We start from the raw sequence: 12537 nt of genomic DNA, 5'->3' as shown, positions 1-12537 counted from the left end.
CACAATATCAGTACATGTATACACAAATTTCTCAAGGAAACTACTGTGAGTTGTAATATACTGCTTCTTGTGAAGAGACGAAGGGGGAATGAATCCCTGCACTGTACTATAGCCAGAACCCGGGAAGGAGAATGCTGTGACTCGGATTATTCAGTCTCTCACTCTCAGGAGTCGGGACTCACAGTGGTGGTAGGAGGACTAGGAGCCGGTAGAAGAACACAGCCGCATACAGTGACTCACTCGACTTCCATCCACTGCAGCCCACACGTTCAGTCTCCGCCCTGCAGCTAGTTTTCTCAATGGCACAGCGAACCAATCATGCCGTGAGTAGCACCGCAGCGAACCAATCAGGTGTGCAGGCACGCGTGATTGGTTAGCTGTGCAGCTGCTCACGGCGCGCTGCTCACCACTGAAGTGTGGGACGGATGTAATCACTGTGAGTCCTCCTCCTCCCCCCGCCGAGTCCCGACTTCTCCCTGCCTCCCTGCCTATGCTAAATATAGTGTCTTCGGCGATTTGAATATCGCCCACGCCCGCAGAACGATAGTCGATATCATATCGACTATCGTTCAGCCCTAGTGACTACCACAAGAGATTTGGGAACAATATGCACCCACAGATCTATCTCTACATGAACAATGTATGCCATTTTCATATAATATTACCGGTGCATTAAATCCCGCTCCTTGCATCCTGTACTGAATGTTTTTTTAAATAACCAATAATAAACCAAGAAATATGTAATAAAATTAAATGTAAAAATATATAATTGAGTATGTATATACAGTATTAATACCTCATTATTAAGATGCATAGTGGATAGAAACACAATGGAAATATAATATATTACCATGACGCTACCTTTTAACTGTATGTTCTGATAAATATTACTATCTCGAAAAATTATGTAAGAAGCAGTTAATGTCTATTTACACATTTTTTTGACAAGTGATCCCTAAATTAAGCTTTACATAAAAAAAGTTACCATTTTAGTAGAATTAAAATTTTCAAAAATTGTTTGCTTCTGTCAACGACTTAAATGGAGATTGTAGAATGACAATAAAAGGTTGTTTTTTTTTTGTAATCTCTGCAGATACGACTTTTTCACTTCCTGTTGAAACCCGGAGATGTATTTCCAGACCAGGTTCAGTATTTGCTGTACATAGATAATAACTATGAAAATTGAGGTTGTGATGGGTCAGCACTAGTAATAAGGAAACCAGTTGACTACATTATTTTGAAAAGAAAAGAAAAGTATAAAAGTAGAGTGCACAAAACACTTCACATCACCACTCCACATTTCCTGAGTCCTTCTATCAACATACCCAATTTTATTTAAAAAAAAAGCCTAAGCTAAGCTAAGCTAAGTTTGGTTGGGTAATAATTGGCCAATGGCACCACAGATAGATAGCAGTGCAAAAAAGCCAAAAATCTGAGACAAGGATCATGTAGCTGTTTTTCACCTAATGCAGGAAATACACTAGTAGATTTTCCAACGAAAGTTTGTACAAACATTCATGCGAAAAGTCTTTTCAGTACATTTGGTGATGTGGCAAACAAAAAAAGAATAAATTAGTGCATGCAAAATATATTAACCACTTCCCCTCCGGAAGATTCCCCCACTCTTCCTGACCAGGCCATTTTTTGCGATACGGCACTGTGTTATTTTAACTAACAATTGCACATTTGGAGACGCTGTACCAAAATAAAATGTATGTCCTTTTTTTCCCCATAAAAATAGCTTTCTTTTGATGGTATTTGATCACCTCTGCATTTTTTTAACTAGAAACAAAGATTGACCCACGATTTGTAAAAAAAAAAAAAAAAAACATATTTTTTACATTCTGCTCTAAAACATATCCAATAAAAAAAATTAAAAATCTAATTTCTTAATCAGTTTAGGCCAATATGCATTCTGCTACATATTTTTGGTAAAAAAAAAAATCCCTATACAGGCGGTCCCCGGCTTACGAACACAATAGGGACTGTAGGTTTGTTCTTAAGTCGAATTTATTTGTAAGTCGGAACATGTGCTTTTTTAAGTGTAACTCCAGCCCAAAAAATTCATAAGGATACAGACAGCAGTACAAACCTCATTGTGGCTCTAACCCCACACCATACAGTACTGTACTAGCCAAAACTAAAAGGCTAAAAGAGACCCAGAAGGATAGTTACATTCAACATAGCTAGAAGTACAAGTACAATACAGTGGTCCTGCTCCCAATACAGAGTAATGTAATCTCACCAGTTTCCAGACAGTTCCACCAGCTTCTGCCTGTGCAGTGGGATGCTTCTGGGCAGTGTGGGGCAATCAGTACATGTAGTACATGCAGCGTGCATTGTGGCCGGCACTAAGATGGATGCTATCCAGCACAGGAGCGAGAAGAAGCCGGAAGAAGCCAGCAGTGACGTCTCACGGGCGCCGCCACCGTTCGTAAGTAGGAGTCGTTCGTCACGCCCCCGTTCGTAAGTAGGAGTCGTTCGTCACGGGGCCCCGTTCGTAAGTAGGAGTCGTTCGCAACTCGGATGTTCGTAAGTCGGGGACTGCCTGTAAGCATATATTGATTGGTTTGCCCAAAAGGTATAGTGTCTATAAACAGTAAATATGCTATGGGGCGGTCGGCAAGTGATTACCTAAAAATATTTCACAGTAGCACAAATAAAAAACACCAGTAGCAAAAAGTCCAGAAACAAAACTGGATTTTTTCATTTGTGCTACTGTGAAATATTTTTAGTGTATATATTTGGCATTCATTTATTCACTTTTTGTTTGGCATTTTTTTTGTTTAAAAAGTAGCAGCAGGGATTTTGTACATATTTTTGCTAATAATCTTTCATAGCATGGGGTTTTTGAGTTAAGTTACATTTGATGATATCACAAAGGCCATTTGAAAATACTTTGCCTTTAGACTTTGATTTTGGAATGAATAAACTTTCCCAAACTAACACCTCATACACTGTGAGGAATTTGTTTGTTCGAGAAACATTTTTCATCCTGCTCCTTCAAATTTGTTCATCACTGCAGTCGAAAACAAATGTCACTTTGATCCCACTAACGATTAGAAAATATTTAAATGAATGTTCTTAAAGGATAAGTTCACTTTAAAAAAATAATAATAAATGCACATTTTGTTGCAGGTAAACAAATGTGCATTTTTTTGGAGCCTGTAAAGCATTGCAGGCAGATTGCTGGTGCCATGTAGGTCTCCTGCAGACCTGTCAGTGTATCTGTGTGCCCGTCCATCCTGTACGGGCAAGCAGATACACTGACAAGAAGAATCAATAAACTGCCACAGCGTTCCACAGCGTGGTAGTTCACTAAGAACTACAAACTAAACAACAAAAAACCTGCGCTCAATAAATGGTGGCTGAAAGACAAAATTTTAAAATAAATAGCAGCTAGCACAGGTCAATAGATAAAACCTATACATAAATACATAAAATAAGTGCAGCACTAATAGATACTGTGAATTGATAAAACATGATCATAAAGTACAAAATTCATGTGAAAAGTTAATATAGTGTCCATAAAAAAACAATTGATAAACCATGATCATGCAAAATTCATATATAAAATTCAGAGAAATGTCCATAAAAAATTGTGCAACATGTATAGAATGAGATGATTAATAAAACAGACTCCGTCAAGAGAAGCACCACAAATCCCAGCATGCGTAAAAAGGATGATCTTCCCCAATCCTTAAAAAGTGCAAACACAGACACTCAGGTAAATGGAGAGTGGCCGCTTACCAGAATCAGGTGGCCTCCAAGTTAATGGAAAAGCCTACAGCGCTTAATCAGGTAAGTGTCCACGTTATATATGGGGACTAGGGATAATCGAGCGGATGGTCGACCCGAACATTGACTGTTCGAAATTCGGCCGAATTTAGAACTTTTTGCTGAAAAAGTTCGGAATTCGGCAACCAGAACCGACCAAAATGCAATGGGACAGGAAATGGGCTTTAAAAGCCCGTGATTGGATCAGAACCATCAGTAAAAGCCAATTGAGGGGGCAGGAGAATGCTAGGAATGTGACTGGAGTGACTAAGGGGTCCAGAGGCCAATCATTAGTGAATACGCCCCCAGTATATCAGATAGCCCCCGCAAAAACCCCACTATTTTAATCCAGGGCTGTGGAAGAGAATGGAAGCAGTTCTGTTACTTCTGCTTCAAAGTGTCATTTAGCAATTATTAGTGTGAGGAAAGGGATATCTAGTGTAGTTAGGGTTCTATTTTCCACTTTAGTTAGCTTCAAAAATATAGTTTCTGTAGGGAAAGTGTTAAGTGTAAGGGGACTGTAGTGTAGTGTAGGGTTAACTGACACTGACTGCTATGGCAGGGTGACCAAACCCTTCCATGTCAGGGTGACCGCTATAGAGAAAAGATCGTTTCTCTTAGGTCACTTAGAGAACAGTAATATGGCTTCTCGCCTGTCAGCCTGCTTTTTGCTTCAGGCGTTTATAGGGCTTTTTTTGAGGACATGTTTGGAGTCAGGCATGACATCTGAACTTGTGTATAGGGGTATATATACACACACCTGTATGTATATATACACATACAGATATATAGGTGTGAAAGTAGCAGAAGCCTATGCTTGCGCTAATGAAATTATTAACACCAATATGGCTCCGCTCCTATAACACCTATATATGTGTATGTGTATAAATACATAGAAGTGTGTGTGTATATATACCCCTATAAAGATGTTTTGCCTGCCTCCAAAGACCACAAAAAAATACCCAAAAAACGCCTGCGCCAAAAAAAAACCGCCCAGTTGTGTTATTGCAAGCGTTTTTTTTGGGCATTTTTTTGGGGGTCTTTGGAGGCAGGCAAAACATCTGAACTTGTGTATAGGGGTATATATACACACACACTTCTATGTATTTATACACATACACATACTGTATATAGGTGTGATAGCAGAGAAGCCATATAGGTGTGAATTATTTCATTAGCGCAAGTATAGTGTTCTGCTACTTTTACACCTATATATGTGTATGTGTGTATATATACATATAAGTGTGTGTGTGTATATATACCTCTACACAGAAGTACAGATGTTATGCCTGCCTCCAATAACCCCCAAAAAATGCCCAAAAAAACGCTTGCTACAAAACCGGCAAGGTGTGAAAAGAGCGGAGCCATATCCCTGTTCTATAAGTGCACTAATACAAACTAACTTTTTTTTCTTGTTCTGGACATGCTACAGAGCTGAAACTTCACAGGTACACTTTTTAGACCCCCCCAGACACTAAATCACACAAAAAAAAAAAGTTCTTAAAAATTTTCATTTTTGATAGAGAGCCAATTATTGAAAAAAAAATAAAAATAAAATTCTTTGGATTTAGTGTCTGGGGGGGGGGGGGGGGGGTCTGAAAAGTGTACCTGTGAAGTTTCAGCTCTGTAGCATGTCCAGAACCAGAAAAAAAGTTTGTTTGTATTAGTGCACTTACAGAACAGGGATATAGCTCCGCTCTTTTCACACCTTGCCGGTTTTGTAGCAAGCGTTTTTTTTTATCATTTTTTGGGGGTTATTGGAGGCAGGCATAACATCTGTACTTCTGTGTAGAGGTATATATATACACACACACTTATATGTATATATACACATACACATATATTGGTGTAAAAGTAGCAGAACACTATACTTGCACTAATGAAATAATTCACACCTGTATGGCTTCTCTGCTATCACACCTATATATGTGTATGTGTATAAATACATAGAAGTGTGTGTGTGTATATATACACCTATACACAAGTTCAGATGTTTTGCCTGCCTCTAAAGACCCCAAAAAAATGCCCAAAAAAAAAAAAAAACGCCTGCAATAACACACCTGGGCGTTTTTTTTTTTTTTGGCGCAGGCATTTTTTTGGGGTCTTTGGAGGCAGGCAAAACATCTGAACTTGTGTATAGGGGTATATATACACACACACACTTATATGTATTTATACACATACACATATATAGGTGTGATAGCAGAGAAGCCATATGGGTGTGAATTATTTCATTAGCGCAAGTATAGTGTTCTGCTACTTTTACACCTATATATGTGTATGTGTATATATACATATAAGTGTGTGTGTATATATACCTCTACACAGAAGTACAGATGTTATGCCTGCCTCCAATAACCCCCCAAAAATGCCCAAAAAAACGCTTGCTACAAAACCGGCAAGGTGTGAAAAGAGCGGAGCCATATCCCTGTTCTGTAAGTGCACTAATACAATCAAACTTTTTTTTTTCTGGTTCTGGACATGCTACAGAGCTGAAACTTCACAGGTACACTTTTTAGACCCCCCAGACACTAAATCCAAAGAATTTTTTTTTTTAATTTTTCCAATAATTGGCTCTCTATCAAAAATGACAATTTTTAAGAACTTTTTTCTGTGTGATTAATAGTCCCTGGGGCATGACCCAGAACCCTAGGCACTTTTTAGGGGCCTCAAAATTGTGTTTTTTGATTACCGAAGTTTGGGTCCCATCGATTTCAATGGGGTTCTGAAATCCGGGCCGAACTTTTGGGAGGTTTGGGTGTTCTGGTCGAACCAAACTTTTCAAAAGTTCGATCATCCCTAATGGGGACCTCCATAGTTTTCATTCAGGCAGATGTCCAACCAGCATAGGATATTCGATGTACATAAATGAAACAAGAGAGCATAACGTAATCCGAAAAAAAAAACAATAGTGTATTTATTAACAAAAAAAGTGCACTCACAAACATCGTAAGCATGATAGCATATAACAATCCAGAAACAGACTGCAGCGTACCCAATTCAAAAAACGCTAGCCAGAGAGTGTGGTGACGTCACGTCCGGTCCCACCCAACACGTTTCATCATATGTTTGATGTCGTCATTGGGAACTACAAGCCAACAGGATATCAGGGCTTGTAGTTCATTCACAAAGAACAGAATGATGGTGGGCGGAGCCCCGCATGGCCGTGCTGATTTCAAAAACTGACAGCTACTACTGGGAACTTCTCCCGTACAGATGTCACAGGGAGGGGGGGGGGTGATCGGGCAGCGGATGCAGCATTGGGTACATGCTACATGTTCCACCCTAAAAATGGGGAACTTATCCTTTAAAACAAAAATTTTTCAACAAAATTCTACTAGTTTATGGCCAGCTTTAGGTGGATTATAATTAGCTAATGGCTAGCACAGTTTGGCGGTAGTGACAACAGGCCTTTATAAAGAAATAAGTGACTACTTTAACCATTTGCCGTCTGCCTTCAGCAGATTTACTGCAAGCAGGTGGCACAGCCAGGCACCAGGACGTACCCATATATCGTGCTGAACTGGTTTTCGGGCTATTCATGCACGTGTTTATATATTAAATTGTCACATATCATTTTTCATTTTTCATTTTATTTTGAGCACCCCATTGTATATATTTATGAATTTGTGTTTTGTAATTAGAGAAAAATTTATGCACACAGCTTGCATATGTTGGCTGATTGTATGCTGTGTGATTCACTCAATTTAGCTAGATTGATTTTATTTATTCAATCGGTTATTGTAGCACTTAGATTTACACTTTTAAAGGAACAGTGCACCCTTATTTTTTAGTTTGCCTTTTATTTCTCTTCCAAGATTTCAGTTACATCAGTTTCACATTAGGCCAGTGCAGATAAATTTTAGATTTTTTTGCTAAGAGGCTACATATTTGTGTATGGCCGGAATTAAGGGGTTAATGTCATGCAAAAAAAAAGTGCTTGGAACTGTAACAAAAATGTATATTTCATTTTACTAAAATTCAAGTCTACCTTGCAATTTACTTTTGTGAAAACCCCAGGATTTTATGATTTAGTAGCTTATGAGCAGGTCATACACATGGGAATTTTGAGTCAATTCTAGCCACTTTCCATCGACTTGTCAATTGTGAAGTTAAAACTGAGCAATAAATAAACAGCTCCAATACACTTTATTGTAAGATCAAATTGCAAATAGCGGCACTTTTTGTGAAAGCGGTCCATCCAAAACAGTTATTTTATGTCCTTAATTGCTTTGTAATTTAAAAAAAAAAATGTATTGAAAGTTTAGTTGTTCTATTTAATTTCTGCATGTAAAAGCAAAGAGTCCAGGATAACACTGAACCAATATTCTCTAATATTTTTTTCCCTCTTTTTAAGGAAATGGACATAGGAAGTTTCTAGCTGTGCCTATGTACAGTTATCATTCAAATCAAATAGCTGAGGTGTATATTGTCACCTGCGATAAAGCTGCTACAGTAACAGTCACAATTCCTTATTCAAGTTTTAGCAAGACAGTGTATGTTTCAAGGAACAGCAGTGCTGGGGTGGCCTTGAGCTACTCTTATATGGTGACCGAGGCATACGTGACTTCCAAGGCTGTGCTGGTGACTTCAGATGTTGAAGTGTCCGTCTTTCTATATCTCCATGCTTCTGGCAATGGTGATGCCATTGCTCTTCTTCCATTGGAAGACCTGGGGACAGAATATTTCATAGCTAGTTTATCAGCATCAGGATCAAGCAAAGAGTTTGCAGTGGCCAACGGTCTTCAAGAGAATGTCCGGGTGACTATAACAGTTTCAGGAGTGATCACATATAGTGGATATAAGTACTATACCGGCAATAGCTTCTCAGTGATGCTTGGAAGGCAGCAAGTTATCCAGTTTTATAGCTCCAGTGACCTTACTGGAACCAGAGTCCTGTCTACCGCTCCAGTTGCTGTTTTTAGTGGTCATAGTCAATATTATGGTTCCTCTGGAAGTTATGAACCAATCTTTGAACAGCTCCATCCCGTGCGGAACTGGGGAACATTCTTTGCCATCTTCCCATTGTTTAACCACACAAAAGACATTATAAATATAATAGCTGCAAATCCAGATACTGTGGTGAATGTCAAAGATCTAGGGAAGACGACTCAACACACTGTACAGAGAGGAGCCCGTGTTCTACTCACTGTAAAAAATGAGATCACAGTGAAGTCTTCCAAACCCATCATGATCTCTTATCTCTTCCAAGATTTAAAGCCACGGAGCTTTGTGTCAGCTTACGACCCTTTTTTCACCACTGTTCCTCCATCGTTGCTGGGATTAAATTACTACCAATTTTATACAAGAGATATCTACTACAGCTTCCTCATGATCATATCCCAAACTTCCTCAGTATCTGGTTTCTACCTGGACCAGAAGCCCCTCAGCTCATACAGTTATTGGGTGAAGGAGTCTGGTGGATTCTGGGCCTGGGAGGTGTCTTTGGGTAAAAGTGAAGGAAGACATGAAATATATCACAAGTACTACACGTTTACAATCTATGTTTATGGTGTTGAAAGTTATACGTCTTATGGATATTCAATGGGCCAGGACACCCTCCATCCAGGTAAAATATATATTTTTTGCCAGAAGCTTGACTCAGGGACAATTGTCCTCATGCACACCCCCACACACCACAAAAAAACAAAATAATAACAGTAAGGCAAAATCTAGTCAGTTGTCACACCCACCTACTGGGTAAATTTATACCTATATAAACAATATGTATAATATGATATGTGAACATTTGAGAATGTACAGACTTTTTAAAAATTTTGAAAAAAAAACACCTTGATGTAAATGATCTTATCAATATGATGTACGGTGCATAAGGAAGACATGTGCTCATTACATTTGCAGATTTTGCTTTATACTTTGCAATGCTACCCAATAGTTGCATTTTACTGCTGCCTCTGACAGTGCAAGCCTATGCATTCGGTGATTTATCACAATATTTAAAACAATTTTTTTCCTGTGTGGCTGATATATTATCTCACCAGCTATGAATCATTCATTGTAGTGGATAATTTATCCTTTAGTGGTTTGTCTACAAATTTCTATATTTAAAGCCCAATCATGGGTTCTGACCACCAACCCCAATGGACCAACCTCCCCTCATGTATGGTATTTTTTTTTTTAATATACTTCCCTTCTACAGATGTCTTCTAAATTGCTAAGTAAGTAACATGCAGGGTCCTTTTCCTTTTTATCTGTTCAATGGCACTAGGTGACCTCCAATGTGACATGACGCCAGTGCTGTTCTCATAATTATACTGTAAGTGCAAGGCACCATAATAATGCCTTCACAGGAAGCAGGTCCAATGACACCCTGCACTCACAGTATAATTCTGGGAGTCATTCAACCCGGAAGATTGGGGAAATCTTGTGGCAGAATGGAAATACTGTGGGGTACAGCCATGGTGAGTATTGCAGTCATATCTATTTTGTTTTTTTAATCAAGCTGGAGTACAAGATTCCTTTAAATTTAGTCTGGAATTATGCTTTAACAACTTCAATACCAGACACTTTTACCCCCTTCGCGCCCAGGCCAATTTTCAGCTTTTAGAGCTGTCGCACTTTGAATGACAATTGCACCGCCAAGCAACACTGTAACCATATGAATTTTTTTTTTTCATTTTCTTCACAAAAAATAAAGTGTTTTTTCAGTGGTATTTAATCACCTCTGGATTTTTTTATTTTTTGCTAAATAAACGAAAAAAGACCAAAAATGTTTCTTTCTTTCTGTTATAACCATTTTGCAAATAAATAATCTTTCTTCAGAAATGTAGGCCAAAATGTATTCTGCTACATTTCTTTGGCAAATATTTTTTTTCTTTTTTTAATAATTTTCTTTTTTTATATACATACAGTGACCAGAGCAATATAGTGTAACTACTCTGGGGAGGTGATCAGGATTTGGTTTTTATTACACACTATGATTGCTTATAACTGTGAATTTTACAGTTATAAACAACCATTTTTTCTAAATGAAAACTATTGAGTTAGTGTTTACTATTGTAATTAGCTGTGATTGGCCACAGTTAATCACATGGTACAGGTAGGCTCTGATTGGCCCTGTCTTAACCATGTGATCACTGTGACCAATCACAGAGCTCATCATAATAGTACACAATTGGCGCTTTTCCACTGCATGGAACCGAACAGTTCGGCTCGCTTTTGCGCTTTTCCACTGCATGGTACCGCATAATACGGTGTCGGAACGGTTAGGTACGGTACGGCGGCGCTTTTCTACTACATGAAACCGAACGGTACGGCTCGCTTAAATAGTACCACCTCGGTTGCAGATCCAAGAGGGCCGTACCGATACCATATCCCACAATCCTTTGCATGCAGCCTTGACTGTTTGTCACTACTAGCCACTGATTGGTCAGAGAATCGTTGTTATCCCACCCACTTACTACTTTAGTGGAAAAGCAAACCGTACCAAACCATACCGAACTGTTCCAACACCGTACCATGCGGTACCATGCAGTGGAAAACCAAACCGAGCCAAGCAGGGCCAAGCAGAGTCAAGTGGAGCCGAGCCGTACTTGCAGTGGAAAAGTGCCAAATGAAAGGCATGAACCAAAGCCTTTCATTGTGCACAATTGTCATGTGATTTTCTGTGATTGGCCACAGTGATCACACGTTACTGGCAGCAGGTTGGTACAGTGATATGTCATTGGCTGTGTCCGATGGACATGGCAGGTGGCAGATCCCGCCGGAGTGCGCCGTGGCGTGCGCGAGAGGCGTGATCCTGGGAGGACGTCACATGACGTCCTCCCTGGATAATAGGGCTCACACTCGGCTGTCATATTAAAACAGATTAGGTGGGAGGGGATTATCAAAGCAATAAAAACAAGGTAGGTCAAGCATTTGAACATGGCAAATTTAATTACAAATAGTGCACGCATAAGGCATATGTATTTATAAGATATCACAGAGCTTTTCATCCTATGAAGCTGCATGTATATGTGTTCTGTCCAAATGCCTGCAAAATTGCATGTCACTAGGCTATTTCCTCTTCTGGTCATATGTGCTTCATTCATAAGTATAACATGATTTAGGAAAATAACACATTATGGCCACTAGATGGATATAGATAGATATTTACTATGTTTGCCTGTTTCATCTAGTGGACATAATGTGGTATTTTTCTGATTAACTGTATTCCTATGAATGAAGAACATCTGACCTGGAGGGAAAATTGTCTAGTGACATTCGATTTTGTTCGCACCTTCACACAAAACAAATGCACATACAGTTTTGACAGATAGCTCTGAGCATTTTTTATAATTATACCCCTTAGTTGCAAAAATACCTAGGTCTAAATGAGCACAGTATTTTATCACAATGTATTCACATGGTTTTTTTTTTTTTTTCCTTTCCAGCATCACTACAATGTTTCTCACGTGAAGCTGAGTACAGCCTTCCATATAATTTATTTACTTCAGCCAACCTTAAAGTACTCGATATTCACCTTGAAGATCCTCAATGCCAAGGAGACCTGGAAGGGAGGGCAGTACTTTTAAAAATACCATTCAGTAGTTGTGGATCCACTCTTCAGGCGAGTATTTCAACCCCTACAATAAAAAAAAAAATTGTGGGGAAAATGGGGAATAGATTGCGGACTTCACTGGTAGCAGATGGTGATGAAGCGCCGTGTGTTGATAAAAAAAAACTGAATTTTATTACAAAATAGTTGTAGAGTAATATTTTAAAAACAATTCATTAATATGTTCTCATGCTAATATGTTC

At 38.9% G+C, this 12537-nt stretch overlaps 1 protein-coding gene across 1 annotated transcript in view; it reads left to right on the top strand.

Annotated features, from left to right (window-relative positions):
* The window catches only part of LOC309561759 (uncharacterized protein), a 43766-nt gene that overhangs the window by 15479 nt on the left and 15750 nt on the right, over positions 1-12537 (top strand). The window contains exons 3-5 of the mRNA XM_082265770.1: positions 1094-1144; positions 8135-9346; positions 12171-12346. Coding sequence (XP_082121896.1) covers positions 1094-1144; positions 8135-9346; positions 12171-12346 — 1439 coding nt within the window. The remainder of the gene's footprint in view (positions 1-1093; positions 1145-8134; positions 9347-12170; positions 12347-12537) is intronic.

Source organism: Pelophylax lessonae, assembly GCF_965119305.1.
Source record: "Pelophylax lessonae genome assembly, chromosome: 8".
NCBI classification, from domain to species: Eukaryota; Metazoa; Chordata; class Amphibia; order Anura; family Ranidae; genus Pelophylax; species Pelophylax lessonae.
Note: the sequence above shows the minus strand (reverse complement) of the source record. Positions and strands in the feature narration are given on the sequence as shown.